Below are 17,729 nucleotides of genomic sequence, written 5' to 3'. Positions count from 1 at the left end.
TGCTCCCTGCTGCCCAGACCTAACCAAGTGCCTTTCCTTCAGTAAGGGTTCAAATACTCTCTGTTAAATGAATGAAGTAAAAGGAAGAGAGACTTTTAGATTCTCTCTTTTTTTCCTTCATCCAGGGCAGAAAGCTATATCATTGATTTACTCAATAAAATGTTTTGAATTCCTCCAATGTGCCAATGCCTGTGAGAATTTAATGATACATCAAAAAATAGACTCATTCCTTGAGGTCCTTAGAGTCTAGTGGGGAATAAAAGATATGTATTCAGATAACTATTACAGGAGCTTGCAAGGGAAACCACAAACTTTCTTACATAATCAGATTTCAGTCCTTCACTGTTGTCAGAGCAAAGAGACCATCCCTGTGAGAAAAGATTAGGGGCCTCACTGCCCAGAGGCTGTGTGACCTCCAGAGTCAGCGGGATTTGAATCCTTCCGTTACACTGTGGCTGCTTGGGTTCATGGTACCTAAACTATCTGTGCAGCAGCCTCCTCAACTGCACAATGGTCAGTTTTCTAGTGGAAAGAGAAAGGTGTCTTTACAGGAAATGTTTTTAGCAGATTACCGTAGGTTCGTAAAACTGAAGAAGATATACAGATGGCAAATAAGCACATGAAAAGATGTTCAGTGTCATTAACTATTAGGGAAATGCAAATTAAATCCACAATGAGATGGAGCTACCCAGCTATCAGAATGCCTAAAATAAAAAATGACACCACCAAATGTTTGTGTGGATTTGGGGAAACAAACACATACAGTACTGGTGAGAATGTGAAATGGTACAGCCACTCTGGAAAATGATTTGACCGTTTCTTTAAAAACAAAAGGTACAACTACCATACAACCAGACATTTGCACTCCTGGGCATTTAGCCTAGAGAAAGGGAAACCTATGTTGACACAAAAATGTGTACACAAGTTTTTGTTGCAGCTTTATTTGTAACAGGCCAAAACTGAAGACTACCCAGTTGGTTAAGCAAACTGTGATACATCATTATCCTGGACTACTACCAAGAGTTACAAAGAAACGAACTATTATACCTGCAACAATTTGGATGAATCTCCAATTATGCTGAGTGGACAAGAGCAAATCCCAAAATGTGACATACTGTATGATCCCATTGGTATAACATTCTTGAAAATGGCAAAAATTAAAGAAATGGAGAAAGATTAGTGGTTGCCAGGGATTAAAGAGGTGGTAAAAGTTGGAGGGAAGTCTACATAGCTGTAGAAGGGTAATTTAAAGGATTGCTGAGGTGATGGAAATGTGCTGTATCTTGACTGTTTCAATGTTAATATCCTAGTTATGATATTGTATCATAGCTTAGAGACATGTTACCATTGGGAGAAACTGAGGAAAAGGTTATAGACTCTGTATTATTTCCTATAGCTACATGGGAATCTACAGTTATTTCAAAATAAAAAGAGTAATTTTAAAATATGAAAAGGTGGAAGCAAAGTCAGCGAAACAAGTATGGCGTTTGTCAGTTATAGCATAAGCCTCAAAACTCTGACATCATAATGGCCAGTGATCTTGACTACTACGGAATCCTGAGCTTTCATGGATTTGTCCACAGTACTCTGCCAAGTGCTGTAGACATACTCTGGTTTCAGTGCCAAGAATTGGAGAAAAAACGATGTTCGCGTCAATCAGAGAGCACTTTGAGCTTTTTGGTGGTCATTCAAGGTTTCGCCGCCTCAGGTAGTCTTTTAATATACTATTTTTGATCATCAAAACAGATGGTGGTCACAGGAAGTGTTTTGTTTTATTTCCTCAAAGACATATGAACTAATTTTTAACTTCAGCACTGGTTTCATGAAAAGCTACTGGTGTTCATAGGATTCAGTGCTGCTGAACACAAGTGAGCAGCTTTACATTCCTGGGGTGGAGTGGGGAGTAGGAGACACTTTTTGGCTCCACGGGGGAGAACTTTCTGTAGATCTATGAAAATGTCTGTTCTATTTATCAAAGAGTATTTTCTGTTCAACTTAGTTGTTTTACCTATCATGACCTGAGAGTTATGTTAGAGCGTAGTCATAGCTCAACCAAATAATAGCTAAGCACTACCATACTTAGAAACTTTTTGATGTTTCCAGCATTATTTGCTGATCTTTGAGAATTTTCCCCCAAATTGGAATACTTAGATAAGATTGGGGTCAATCTTCCAGAATCCTCAGTTATCTAAATTTTTATGTTCACGTGAAACTGAATTGTTGTAATTACTTCTTTGCAAATCTCCATATCCTTTTATTTTATCTATATGAGGCCACAAATTGTCCTATTTTGGGTGGTTGTTGTTGGTTTGTTGGTGGTGGTGGTTTTTACCTTCTTGTCATACTCTCTACCTTTGGCCTCTTGGTTCTCCTCTTCCTAACAGTTCCTGAGCAGCTTTGCTGCTTTCTTCTTTTCCCCACCTTTAAGAGTCCACATGCCCCAGGGTTTTGTTCCTGAAACTGTTCTCTGTCCATATCAACTCCCTAGGTGACCTCATTTCTTTCAGTAACGTTCTATAACTTACTGACTCCTGAGTTTGAGCTATGAAGCCCTGTTTGGGAGATTGAGTCTAATTTTTAGAGATGTGTCGAGCTTGACATTTAACATAAACTCCATCACATATCTGACCAGCGACTAGCTGTTCTATGGTGTTTGTGTTTTGCAGGAGAAGCCCTTCCGTTGAGGTGGACACCCACAGCCAAAATACTACATCCTCTGAGGGAGCCAATCATACCCTGCTGATCCACAGCCCCGTAGAACTCAAAAGAGGCTGGAGGAGGCAGAAGCAGCACCTCTTCTTATACAGCGATGTGTTGCTTATATCTAATACCAAGTGCGTATACATGACATGCTCTCCCGAGGATCATAAAATTGCACATTCGCTAACCCTTATTGTAGGAAAATATGACAGTGTCTCTCTTGCCCGGGGCTTGCAGACAGATGATAAAAATAAGAGGGGGAAATTACAGATTGTGATGAGTGCTTCTGATACAAGGGAGATAGGGTACCGTGTAGAAGATGGGACCATCTTAGAGAGGGGTTGTGCAGGAGAACCTCTCAAGGCGGCAGCCTCTAAACTGGACCTGCGGGGTGAGCAGCAGCCACCATCCCCAGCCAAGGTGCATGAGTCTCCTAGGCGTCTAGGCCCAAGTGGGTGCAGCTCAGTCCCCTGGAGGGAGGAGTTCAGGGAAGGCCAGTGTGACTGGAGCCTAAAGCAGGGGGCGTGACATTAGATGCGATATGGTAGTCAGGTCACAGAGGGTCTCCACAGGCCTGGAAGGGGTTGAAATACTCTGCTGAAGGGTGTTTAACTAGGATAGGAGCCATATCTAGTGTATATTTTTAGCAGAATGTTCTAACTATTGGAAGATGATGGATTTTTGGGTAAGCAAGAGTGGAAGCAGGGAGACTAGTTAGAGGAGGCAACAGTCCTGATGAACAGGAACAAAGGCTCCATCGTGGGGTTGACAGTGAAAATGAAAGATGAGGCCAGACAGATCTGGAATACATGTTGGAGACAGAACCAACTGGGTGCACTTTGCTCTCAACCCTGAATACAAATGCAACGAATACCATAGACTTGGTGGCTTAAACAACAGAAACTTATTTTCTGATAGTTCTGGAGGCTGGAGGTCCAAGATCAGGCACCAGCGTAGGGAAGTTCTAATGAGAGCTCTCTTCCTGGCTTGCAGATGGCTGTCCTCTCACTGTATGTTCACATGGCATTTCCTCAGTGCATGGATGTGGGGAGAGTGGAAGAAAGCTCTCTCCCTCCTCTAACAAGCCCACCCATCCTACTGGATTAGCATCTTAGCCTCATGACCTCATAAGCCTTAATTACACCCTAAAAGCTCCATCTCCAAATATAGTCGTGTTGGCAGTGAGGGCGTCAGGGTGTGAAGGTGTTGGCAGGGAGCGGGGGGAACACAATTCTTCCATTGCAATAACTAGCAGGACTGAATGCCGCCAACCTTGCACAAATTTTCTCCACAATTTTTAGAAAACTACCTACAAGATCATTCCCATAACACATTTAGGTATAGTCATGATCATTATTAATATGAAAGAAAAATTGTTTTTTTTTATTCCAGAAAGAAACAACAAAAAAGAAATAGCCGTCTGTGATAACAAACGTACTTCTTCCCTGTCGTGCCTCATCTTTTTAGATGGAGGACCGTGTTATGCCCTGAATCAGTCTGTTCCAATTAATAATCTGAGTTTAGCACCCAGTTTTTCCACTTGCCGTAAGAAGGGGTGGAGGGACTGAATAAAGTTTCCTTTTACCTCAGCTCACCTTCAGACTTCAGGTGAAAACTCACTCATCTTTAGACTGATGCTACAGAAATCAACACAAATGGAATAAACAGCTGATTGCTACCTATGTAGTTGGTCAGAATCAGTAAAATTTAGCTTGTATGTAATAATAAGGGGGATTAAAATGTTTATTTCTTCACAAAGAAATTATATTTCTCCAGTTGTGTGGGATGTTAATATTCAGTGAAAATTGTTTTGAGGTTTTTGTCCTTTCTTTTTCATACTGCATACACTAGAAAATTCTGTTCTCAAGAATTAAACTCAGATGAAACCTTCAATATCACTTTTGATATTTATTAGAATGCTTAATAAGTTATTTTTCAAATAAAATGATTACCTCTGTTGTTTAGAACAGGATCTGCTTTGTAAATACTAAGATATTAATACTAGTAGAGGTCCATGAAGAATTTACAAATGGGAAGGGACTGTACGTAGCTCACACCGTCTTTAGACATCACTATCCTCATGTTTAGTTATTGAAGAATACAGAAACAATGAAAACATGAATTTTATTTAGGTCAAAAGATGACGATTACTATTAATTTACCAGTGAAATGACAGATACTTACAGAATACACCACAATCCCTTCTCCTAAGCATCTAAGGGGACACCCCTGTGTAAAGAGAAATCTCCCTAGACTCCTATAAATTCCACAAACCATTGGGGCTTACTCCCTGGTATAAAGGTTGAGGTAAAGGAAAGGAGAGGGGTATCCATAGTAAGGGACACACGATAGAAATGAAAACTGCAGCCCTCCTCTCCCTTCTTCTCAAGTTAGTTTACATTAGCTTTGTTCTTTCTGACCTCTACTGAGAAAATCTCACTGAGTTGTGACTGAGTGTGAAGAAACACAATGAGACCCTAGGAGAATCACTGTAGTATAAAGCTTTGTTGTGATACAGTTTAAACATTTCCAAGCTAGCATCTAGCTCTGTTGGTATGATATCATGAGATATATCATCTCACTCCACAAATAAAAGAACAATCCCATCAGAAAGCCTGGTGGCTCTGTGGGAAGAGGTGGGGCTGAGGACAGGCAAGAGGAGGAGGCTTCTTCAGGGACCTACAGGTCAACACCCATGGAGGCCAAGTGGTTACGAGCACAGGCTCATGAGTCAGGTTGTCTGAGTTCAAACCCTGTTTCTGTTGCTTTTGGCAATTCACCTAACCTCTCTGTGAGTTTCCTCCTCTGTAAAATGGTGCTAAAAAAGACTGCCTGGTGTGGTTGTTTGACAATTAAAGGAAATAGTGTTTATAAAATATTTACAATAGTGCTTGGCATATGGTAAGTGCTCAATGTTATAGGAGAGTGGAAACCATGCTCTGGACTTTTGGATAACTCCTAGGTTTGGTTTCAAGGGAGTGGATAATTTTGGCACTTCATTTCACTAAGAAGAGAATTACTGAAATGACTTTTGCAAGGTCAGTGTATTGGGAAGTTTCTGCACAGTACTTTGGGTGTCAATACACATGGATATCTACATCAGAAAAAAAAATCTATAAAATCCAGCAGATATGTGTCTATCTTCCCCATTGGCCATATATTTTTAGCTTCATAATATCTTTAGAATTACTATGTAGAAAAAGAATTTTATCTGATAATTGTGTTTCATAGAAATCTTAAAATACACAGACATAGGGTAAAACTGTTGAAATTAAGTGTAGAAAAAAGCCACCTTGAATTATAAGGTATGTTTCCATATATATATATATATATATATATATATATATATTCATAGTGCCCACTGAATCTAGATTATCCTTCAAGTGGGCTTCCTGCAAAATTATTTTCATTTCATAAATCCCACTGAAGAGTTGTAGCTTTAACTGTTCCATGAATCAGTAGAGTCACAGGGATTTCTGCACGTGAGGCGTCTTTGATCTCATTCTACCTTTAGTGTTTCTACATGTGGTTCTGGCTAGTGGGGAGTTCCAGAGCAGTGTGCCCAAGTCCCCTAGGCATCTTTCATAGGACTTGTAAAGATCTAAATCCTAGGCCCACCTAAGTGTTCAATTTGTGAATTAACCAAAAGATATGGTAGTTTCCATATCAGAAGTCAAAAGAGAATCAGCAGAAACTGTCAGAAAGCAGTTTCACTGGTGACAATCACCTTCTGACTCCCCAGAGATAAATGGGAAGTATATCTATCACTTACACATGAGACACCCTAGCCACTGGTCTGAGATTGACTGACTGATTTTTCAGTTGGGGTTCAGCCTGTATGCTAACAGTTTTTCAGTTTTAGCTATAATCAAAGAGAAAATTGTATGAACAAAATCTTGAGAAAGGAAACTTAAAATAACCTATACTAAAAAATCTTTTTAAAAATTAAGGTTGAAAATGTATTTTAAATCTCTCTAATCCCAGCTTTTATTTTGCCTGTCTCTGCTAGGAAAAAGACTGTATAATTATTTTTACAAACCATGTACCATGTATCTTTGTTCAGCCCCTCAATACTTTTTGAAGTAGGCAAGACGTGAGTGTATAATAAATTATAATTACAAAAATACATATATAATATATAGTGTCATAAATAACAAATATAAGAATGAGTTAATGGTTCTCTAAAAAAAGCTCTAAAATATAAACGATGGTCCATACTCAACACTCAACATTCAGAAAATGCCTATTTCCTGCCATCGAGGAAGTGCTTTCAGGGCCTTCCTGGACCAGCCTCTGCTCAGCACACACTTTGAAAAGGTCTATCAAACTACTCGCTATGCTGTGCACACAGAGTAACAGAGATGAAGGAGACATGCTTTGCCCTGGAGCAGTGAGAACTAGCATCCTTAGCATGAACACAGCTTCTCCCATTACATTTAAGAAACAGACTAACAGAAGTGTTGTTTGGTTCTTTCCAGGTATAAAAAGAACTTGAAGGTAAAAAATGAAATACCACTGAGCACCATGTGGACTGCCAACTGTACAGACAAAGTTGGTGAAGCCAACATTGGTGCCAGGAAGTCCTTTGTCCTAGGCTGGCCCACGGTGAACTTTGTGGCCACCTTCAGGTAAGACCTACAGCTTGGTCCTGTATTTGTAAGGGTTAAAAAAGGAAAACACTTAAATCTGATCGTATATCACGCCAGTGATCACCTTTTGACAGCCCATGACACTTGTATGCCTTGTACTTTCCCCAAAAACGGTTTTTATGTGCAAATACATGCATATTGATCATAAATAGTGGGAACTACTGGAATAACTTCCTTTGGTTTTGACCAGCGGTTTTTCAATGGGCCATGTGAGCTTGGGAAGTTGCATCTTCATGTGTTCATGGTGTTCGTGTATCGGGAAGGAGGAGCATGAGAGCAAGACCCTAGGAACCCGCTCCAACTTCCTGCCCCCTAATCTCAAGGGAGTATCTGTGTCTTTAAATCACTAGAATATCTTTCTTGAGCAAGTACAATTACATTTGAAAAACTGACTTTATATTCCCAAATTAATTCCCTTAAAAACAGGATTTAATTAGACACATAACATTCATCATTTCATCAAATACTAGGTCGCCTAAATTGCTGTGTACAGGTTATCTTATTTGGTGTCTGCAGAGGGGTGACAGTCTAAAACAAAGGTATGATTTCATGGAGTACAGGTCAGTTTTCCAAGACGCATCCTTAGGCTGGAGTGAGGATGGGGAATGTGGACATCCTAGGTTGACACTGCTGGGTTCCCAGGGGTCACGCAACACTTATGCCTGCCCTTTGGGAACAACCACACCTCAAGTCTCATTCTTATGCACACTGAGTGTTCATCACAGGCACTCAACACTCCTCTTTCTTGTCCCCCCCGCCCCACTCCACCAAAATCTCTGGCACCATCACAAAGACAGGACAACGAAAATGTTGCCAAGTTGTTAATTTATACTCTATTCTAGAATGCAGCTGTTGACTTCAGGAACGTTTTCAAAGCTTTTTGGGAAGAAACATGATTTGTGTCATTTTCTACATGTCTACTTTCCATGACTTACTTCTCGAAAGATTATCAGCTCCTATGGCTTAACATCTTTTCCATGTTGCAAGTGAAAGGAAGCAGTTTCAACTGGGAATATTCAAAGATTATGATAAGGGAGGGTCCAAGATTCTTGTTTTCTAGTGAGGGGGGAATGCGAAAGGCAGGTTCACACGTGTCATACTGGCTAAAAATCTGTGTAAGAACATATACGGCATGTATGACAATGCCTGGCACCTAGCGCTTTTGCCATTGGCTGTTTTGCTCTCCCGCAGACTGCCATGAGTAATTAGAAGCTGTGTCATGTACATATGTCGGTTGCGGAGATAAGTGGGCATTTCCACTTCCTGATTAAAACACGTCCTGAAATGGTGATGGAGGGGGCAGGAGCAGCGTTGCGGACGGGAAGATAAAATGTGGCAGCCCCTGGAGAACATATATATTCTGGGTATATACCCAAAGGAAATGAAAACACACATCCACACAAAAATCTATACACACATGCTCACAGAAGCATTATCCACAATAGCCAAATAAACAAGCCTAAGTGTTTATCAACTGATGAATGTATAAACAAAATGTGGTACAGGGCCTGAGGTTGGGGGGATGGGGAGTGACTGCTTAATGGACACTGGGTTTGCTTTTGGGTGACGAAAATGCTCCAGAACCAGATAGTGGTGAGGGTTGCACGATACTGTTAATGTACTGAAGGTCACTCATGGTCAATTTTATGTTATGTGAAATGTACTACAATAAATAAAAGCTAGTAAGTGATAAGTCCACACATGAATGAGACTTAAAACATTTTCAGCTTTGGATAGTAAATGCTGCACAAACTTTAGCAGACAAACTACTACTCTTTAATAACTTAGCAGTAGGTAGATTGATCTCGATCAGAGGATCACAGTACTGAAAAACGTGTTTTCTAGAAACTAATTTAATGTATTACAATCTGCTATACGCTATACACATAAAGGAATAAAATACTGTAGGGTTTTTTCCCTAAAAAGATACTCTTGTTTCTGGGACAAGACAGTTCCATCCAAATGCCAGTTCCTAAGTATGATGTAATCTGAATAATAATGTTCTTTATACCTGAATCGCACTTCCAGCTGCAAGAACACTCTGAGGTATAATTAACCCTTCTTCAGTTCTGAAAACTGAAGCTCAGAGTGGTTAAGCGACTTGCCCGTGATGACACAGCTTGCATCACACAGCTGCAATCAAGTGTTTAGATTCCAAACCAATTTCTCTTAAGATCTACTTGCGATCGCTGTAATACTGCTTGAAAAAGAGCAGAGTCCATCCATCAAAAGCCCAGTTATGAGGAAGGTACAACTTACACATGCATACACATCGGTTACCAACTGGCTGCTGATATTTTTACCTGGAATGGCACTTGATATGTTAGTACAAGTCTTAATATGTTAGTGTAAGTATTTCATGTAATTTTTTCTCCCATTTTTTAATATTACAGTTCTTCCAAACTAAAGGAAAAATGGCACTCTTTCCTTCAAAGGTATTTTGTATACATATCTTAAATCTTTAATCCATGATAGAAGAATACAAATCTCTTCAAGGCAGTGCCCCCAAACTTTTCTCCCTCTCTTTGGTAGGAATTGTTAGACTGCCCTCTTGTGTAGATTTATCATGGCTCCTACTGCAAATACTGTTCTCTCATTTACATGTATGTTCTGCTTATTTTTGAGGAAGTTCTGATGATCACTCTCATCTTTCCCTTTTCTCCATCCTTATGGCCGGAGCTAACATTATTCTCAAAACATATATTAAATTTCCATAAGTGCAGGTTACTGACTGTACTGAATGATTCTCAAAGCAACTGCTACTTCCTACCCTTGAACCCAGGAAGGCACTGGGCCTGCCAACCTAGGCAGGAAAGCTTTGAGGACTGGATCCGCTGCCCACATCTCACATGACAAAGGAGACCTGTTATTTTCTGGGTCATATCTTATTTTCCTGAAACATTTTTGCATATTTTCTTCCAACCCCTAATTTGATTTTGTTGAGTCTATCTATATGCTTTGAGAATAAAAAAGACTATTTAAAATATTAGCAACACAGATTGATTTGAAAATAAGCTAATAGCTAATTCGTCTACTCTGTTTTGGGTTATTACTGAATTTTATTAGGTACATCAAGTTAGCCAAAGAGAAGGACCAGCCAAAAAGCATTCCCCTCAAAATCTTCACTGAGGACATCAAGAACTGTGCCTGTGTAAGTGTTTTTAAGATCAAACATGAAATTCCAAGTTCTTGACTTAGCAAAATGAAACTGATAGAGATATACAGGAGAGAGAAAGAGAGAGAGAGAGAGAGATGGGATGGGTGGGAGGGAGGGAGAATGAAAGAGAGTGGAAAGAGAGAGGGAGTATTTAGAAAGTACTATGTGGGAACATGTATTTTCCTATAAAAATGTGTGTCTTCACAAACACACACACACACACACACACACACACACACACACACAAGGGTGAGTCAGAAATTATCTGCACTCTGGCTGTAGAATTTAACTTTCAGAGAAGACAAATACATCATTTTTCGATGTAATCTCCTCGCTTTTCAACACACTTTGTCCATCTGTCAACAAGCTTTCATATTCCCTCATTAAAAATGTTCAAATGCACTGCTGTCTTCACTTCTTCATCAGAAGTGAATCTGGCTCCTTCTTGATGGCTAACACTTGTGTGACCTTCCTTGAACTCCTCTATCCATTCATACACACTTCGTCACAACAAAACACTTTCTCCATACTGCGCACAAAGTCTTCGATAAATATCGGCACCGGGTACACCCTCAGAGCACAAAAAACAAATCACTGCACGCTGCTCTTCTTTTGTGCAGATCACAAGTGGGGCATCCATTTTTGCTTGCACTGCAGTTACAAATGAACTGATGTAACACGTTCACACCTCCACACCAGTGACTGGGGAGACAGTAGCCTTGAACAGAAAGCGCTGATAAGACAGTACAGCCAACAGAAGTTTTAATATAACCGGAGTGCGGATAATTTTTGACTCTCCCTCATAAAAAGTGAATCCTAGGCAATATGAAGCAAGAGGAATCCACGACAGCTACACTGTTTAAGCATGGAAAGAATACTGACCGTTAAGTGTCCATAATATTTCTCTGGATTCTTCTAATAACGGCTTTAGTGGTTCACTGTAATAAAGTAATTTTCATAAGCAGGTATTTCCTATCGAAATTAAACATTTTTTCTTCTAATTGTTGCTACTTACATACATTGTGGTTTGGATTGTTTCCACAGTTTTCTTTCTTTCCTGTGATGTTTTTATTTGGAATAATTGCAAACTTACAGAAAAGCTACAAAAATAAAAACAGTGCAAAGAATACTCCATATACCCTTGACCTAGATTCATCTATTTATGAACACTTTGTTCCATTTGCTTTATCATTTCTCCCTCCCTCTCTCTCTCTCTCTCTGTAGGTGTATGTGTCTAACTATTTTTGAGGGTCATACATACACCATGGCCCTTTATGCTTAAATACTGAGGTATCTCCTAAGAATGAGGATCTTCTCTCATATAACCACCACACAGTTATGACCTTTACTAAATTTAACATTGATGTAATACTTTAATCAACCATTCATGTTCCCATTTTGTCAGCTGACCTCAGTGCTGTCCCCTTTCCAGTACAGGATCAAGGGGATGGTGTTGCTTTTAGTCATGTCAAATGCAGAAGACTTCTGAAAGGTCTTTCATTCTGAAGAATGTCAGGATCGAATTGAGCTGAAAGGGATGATACTCTGAAATTACCAGCATATTTCTACCTGATTTTGTTTCCGCTGTTGGAGAAAAAAAAAAAGTCACACCATTAGCCCCAGTTATCTGTATATCATTTAATTTCTGAACGTGTACTGTAGTAGCCAAAACATTTACAGTGACAAGATATTCTGGGTACTTTTTATGACATTCTGTTCTGCTCTAGTTTACAGTAGCTCTAGATCACATAAAATAGTATTTGCAGACAGAAGAAGAGGTAGTTTAAGACAGTTATTTCCTGGCCAACAGCAAAAGCCATGCAAATATTCTGATCTGTTTCTGAGCACCAGATAAATGCAATGGTTGAGGGAGATGAGACGAGAGAGTTCTCCTGTAGCAAAGCCCACTCTTTATCTCTGCCAGCTTTGATTTGTGGCAGCGGGATACACTCAGAATTTTTCACAGAAAATCACCTTGAAATTTTAAAAAATCAACTTTATATATAATTTACACAGAATAAACATTTCTGATGTTTTTCATTCCTGAAGATCCAAGTTTCCCTCTGGTACTACCTCATTTCATCCTGAGGAAACTGTCCTTAGCTTTTCTTGTACAGATCTGGTGCTAACAGATTCTCTTAGTTTCTTTTATCTAAAAATGTCTTTACTTTGGGAGACTTCCCTGGCAGCCAAGTGGTTAAGACGTTGCCTTCCAATGCAAGGGGTGCAGGTTCAGTCCCTGGTCAGGGAGATAAGATCCCACGTGCCTCAGGGTCAAAAAAAACCAAAAAACATAAGACAGAAGCAATATCGTAATAAAGTCAATAAAGACTTTTTAAAAAGTCTATCTCACCTTAACTCTTGAAGGCGATTTTTGCTGGCTATAGAATTTTGTTTGCAAATGTTTTCCTCTCAGCACTTTAAAGATGTTCCATTGTCTTTTAGTCTCTGTGTTTTCTGATGAGTATTCTGTGCTCAAACATTAATCCCCTGTATGTGATTTGTCATTTTTCTTTGGCTGCTTTCAAGATTTTTTCTTTATTTTTCGTTTTTAGCAGCGTGGCGATGAAGTTTCAAAGCATGGTCTTTTTCGAATCTGCCTGTTTGGCATTTTCTGAACTTCTTGAATTTGTAAATTTATGTCTTTCACCAAGTTTGCAAAATTTTAATCATTATTACCTCATATTAATTTTCTATAAAGTGTCTTCCTATTTTTTTGGAGCAGTTTCTTAATGTGATGTGTGGTAGAGCTATTATAAATACCCTATTCACGGGCAGAGTTCGAAATGGAACTGGAATCTTTAAAATTTACAATCTCATTTCCTAGATTCATTGATTTTATTTAATTGACTCAACAGATTTCTTTTTTTTAATTAATTTATTTATTTATTTATTTTTGGCTGCATTGGGTCTTTGTTGCTGTGCACGAGGGCTTTCTCTAGTTGCAGCGAGAGGCGACTACTCTTCATTGCAGTGCGCGGGCTTCTCATTGCGGTGGCTTCTCTTGTTGCAGAGCACAGGCTCTAGGCGTGCAGGCTTCAGTAGCTGTGGCACACGGGCGGAGCAGTTGTCACTCTCGGGCTCTAGAGCGCAGCCTCAGTAGTTGTGGCACACGGGCTTGGTTGCTCCTCGGAATGAGGGATCTTCCCTGACCAGGGATCGAACCTGCGTCCCCTGCATTGTCAGTTGGATTCTTAACCACTGTGCTACCAGGGAAGTCCTCAACAGATTTCAATCATGAAAATCTTAGTAACCATGATACCTGACACAGAGAAAGTACTCACTAAATAGTAGTTTTTTTAGAAATATATTTTATAGCCAGCTCTTATTCTAATTTTACTAATTTACTTTACTATGTAATTGCAAAGCAATAAAACCATACTATAAAAACACAACTCAGGAAGAGAGAAGAGGGTCCAGATCCTTCTTTTTAAACTATCCTTCCTCCATTATAGACACAGCCTTAAGGTGCTGAAGACCAGCCCATGTGCCCTCTCAGAATTCTGTCTTTCTCTTTCTTACTTAAGCTTCTATATTTTGTGTGCCACAAATCCTTTAAGAGAAATATCTGTTTTACTGAAATGCTTTCTCCTAGCTAGCTTCATGTTATATAAAGAAATGGAAATCAACTATAATTAGGGGTTTGTGTTCTACATGCGCTTTACATTGTCATTACCTGAAAACAAGCTTTGCCTTTAGAATATGGATAAATAATTTGACAATAGTTATTTACTCACCTGTTTAAAACTTATTTATAGCAATTTTTCTTGCTTCTTGCAGTCTGTCACTATAACAGTAACAAATTCAGACACAGTGAATGATGTTATCAACATGTCACTTTCAAAGCTAGGAATAACTGTAAGTACCTGAAAGTTATTTTTAGTTAAAAACCAACTTTGATTTTTGAGATTCGTGTGTATGTGTGTGTGTGTGTGTGTGTAATGTACCTACCATCATAAGACAGCTGATTATTACAGATATGTAAGTCATATTTTGTCCCCTAAATTTAGAAGTTGAAGGCAGCAAAGCTATATTATTAGCCTATGCATGTTATTCTTGTATTCTCATTTTAAATTTTGTGTGAGTTGAAAGTCACAGCATAATGAAATCGGGCTATAATTTTAGAGTGCTAATGAAAACGTGCTTTTTATTGTCTATATTATATATATAGACAATAAAATCTTATAAGATTCTAAACATCTCCTCCTCTCTAGGACTGTTCTTTCTGTATCTTCATTCCTGATTCCTCTAGTCCCATCCCTGTTTATCCTGATTGCCACCTGAGGACTCAATCTCAGCATCAGAAATCCTAAATGATATGTTTTGTTGTAAATTTGACATAAAGACCACCTGGCTAGACACTACATCCCCTTGATGCAGGTCCTGAGAACTAGATGGCTAATGCCACCTGTGAACTGGTAAAGAAGAGAAGTTCTGAGTAAGACCATGGATCTGGGGGCATCTGTGTACACATCACTTTCATCTTGTTTTGCTTTCAAGTGTCTGTTCCTTTTTTTTTTTTTTTTGATATTTTGATTATTTTATTTGTTAAAGCTCTTTATTGGAATATAATTGCTTTACACTCTTGTACCAGTTTTTGAGGTACACCAAAGTCAACCAGCTGTATTTATACACATATCCCCATATTCCCTCCCTCCCGCGACTCCCTCTCCTTTATGTTTTGATAGGACTGTTATGGCTTGTAAGAATTTTTTGGTGAAAGGGATGGCTATGGGGATGAGGGTGCATAGGGGAAAAGAGAGGGAGAGGGACATTCAGATGGACAGAATTGAAAAAAGCACTTGTAAAGCACGGCTCCTTATATAAAATTTATATATACAAATATGAATATATATTTATATATATATATATACATATACATAAATGCGAAAATGTCTTGCTATTGTGAAATGACATAATTAAAATATTTGTATTTAAGTTTTGTCTGACTCAGTGGTATAATAAAGCCCCTTAAAAACTCAGGGCAGCCAGAATGTGATATAAGAAAGCGTTGATTCTGTAAAAATGGAATTTAATAATACATTATAAATAAAATTGAATTTATATGCACTGGGTGAAGTACCCCTCTGCATTGATTTCTAACCTATTTGATACGTATGTCCTGAATAAGAATTAAATCTTACAAGAGAGTGGTTTTAGGGATAAGGCTGGGGAGACTGATTAATGTTAGAGCTCATTTTATTTCATTTTTGTAATTTTCCTTTGCTTAAAGTGATCAATCTCACTAGACAAGAAAAAATTTCTATTTTAATGAAGAATTGGGGTTATTTGCCTATATGTGTATGCCTGATTTAAGGGATTCCAACACAGTTTTTTCAATCTTTACCTTAAAAGAAAAGATTTTTTATTAGCTTTCACTTCTTATTTGCAATACAATTTTGAGCAGGTTTAGCTGTGTGTGTGTGTGTGTGTGTGTGACTGCTTCCACTACCTGGGACCTTGCCTCCTTCATGGCAAGGCCATGGTTTTTAATCAGAAGTCAAGGGCAAGCATAGTACCTATCACCAACAACTCTATTTCAAACATTTTTTTTGCTTTATCCTCTCCTGGAGGACTCTTTAATTCAGCATTTTTTATAATTTAGGCTTGTTTCAAATGGGATATCCAATATTCCTAGGCAGTGATTGTTTTCTGCATCTGACACTCTCTAGGCTACAGTCCTTGTCCCTTCTCTCCCTTGAATGGCACTCATCTGCATCAGAGCCAGTGGGCTGACTTGATTCTGCCATCTACTCAAAGCCTCTTGGGCATCTGTCTCCTTTTGCTCATGGTTGCTGAGCTTATGATGCCTTTCAAGTTGTACTTTGCTCAGGAATGGTCATGGCAGAGTGTGTGGCTCTCTGGACAACATGCTTGTCTGGGCTGGGATATTCGAAGCCAAAAGCCAACATTCTCCAAGGAATCTAGAGACAGCAGAAAGCAGGACTCCTGAGATTAGACTTCTCCTCCATAGCGAAGGGGCATTACTGCGATTTTTTTTATGCCATGGGCCGCCCACAAAGTGAGGGGCTAATTGCACTGTGGTCCCATAGATCCCCACCCTTTACCAAAAAGGACAAGAATCTCAGAAGGTCCACTGGAGGCTGCAAAAGAGACAGGAGATACTGAAATCAGCATTGTTAACTCAAAAATTGTAGCCACCCCCATGCACCACATAGCATTTATACTGGCCCAAATTCTTTCTCTTTGGAAGTATAAAAGTGCTAAGGAAATGGGTTCTTCAAGTACCTACTGGGAAGATTTGCTGTGACACACAGTTCTTTTTGTCTCCAAGGGCTCTGAGAAAGATTACCAGCTGTGGGCCAGTTCTGGTAAGAAAGAGGCCTCATACCCACTCATCGGTAAGTGTCAGGGAAAACCTAAGATGGGGTTGATTGGGTTCAAAACTGTAACTCTAAAGTCTCAAAGTAATAGCTGATCAGTCTTGAACTTAAATACCCTTAAAAATGAAAATCTCATGCAATATTTATTCATACATTTATTAACGAATTCCAAGCACTTACTCTATCCTGAGCACTAATAACATCTCTTCATTCAGCAACTTACGGTCTAGCTGGGGAGAGAAATGGGAATTTTTCTTCTTTACTTTTTTCACTTGACAAACAGACTTGTCTTGAAAACATTGATTTACCTCCCTACGTACTTACTTACTTAGGTATGAAAGCAACACAAACTGGAATTTTTTTTTCTCATACATTACTTTTCTTTTCTTAAGCTCTTTATTGGAATATAATTGCTTCACACTGTTGTGCCAGTTTTTGCTGTACAACAAAGTGAATCAGCTGTTATACATATATCCCCATATCCTCTCCCTCCTGCAACTCCTTCCCACCTTCCCTATACTTTTCATATTCCAGTCTTGAAGTCCTCTGATCCATTTCCTAACTACTAAGCAGTCTCTATTTTGTGAGACTCTTCTAAAATCCAGCCATGCCTCTGTACCCGAGTACATTTATTTAATAATCTGCTCTGTGCCCAAAACTTTTCTCAGCATCATAAAGAGAATGAGATAATCACACTCAGATTCTTCAAGTCTTCACTGACTAAACCACCTGTACTTTGCTGTTTCTCAAGCTGTTTACCAGCATTGCTCTTGAGGTTTTTGATACATAGATTCCATCTTTCCTACAATAGTTATTATATAATAGTTAGAAATAATAATAATATAATAATAGCTAAAAATAATCTAGCTTTTCTAAAGC

General features: G+C 38.9%; 1 protein-coding gene across 1 annotated transcript in view; it reads left to right on the top strand.

The window, feature by feature from the left end:
- Positions 1–1,643: 1,643 nt before the first annotated feature.
- Positions 1,644–17,729, top strand: part of LOC130834490 (rho GTPase-activating protein 20-like) — a 29,269-nt gene continuing 13,183 nt past the window's right edge. The window contains exons 1-7 of the mRNA XM_057704634.1: positions 1,644–1,708; positions 2,667–2,834; positions 7,179–7,328; positions 9,743–9,784; positions 10,416–10,500; positions 14,287–14,364; positions 16,802–16,868. Coding sequence (XP_057560617.1) covers positions 1,644–1,708; positions 2,667–2,834; positions 7,179–7,328; positions 9,743–9,784; positions 10,416–10,500; positions 14,287–14,364; positions 16,802–16,868 — 655 coding nt within the window. The remainder of the gene's footprint in view (positions 1,709–2,666; positions 2,835–7,178; positions 7,329–9,742; positions 9,785–10,415; positions 10,501–14,286; positions 14,365–16,801; positions 16,869–17,729) is intronic.

This window comes from Hippopotamus amphibius, chromosome 13 (assembly GCF_030028045.1).
Source record: "Hippopotamus amphibius kiboko isolate mHipAmp2 chromosome 13, mHipAmp2.hap2, whole genome shotgun sequence".
Classification (NCBI taxonomy): Eukaryota; Metazoa; Chordata; class Mammalia; order Artiodactyla; family Hippopotamidae; genus Hippopotamus; species Hippopotamus amphibius.
Note: the sequence above shows the minus strand (reverse complement) of the source record. Positions and strands in the feature narration are given on the sequence as shown.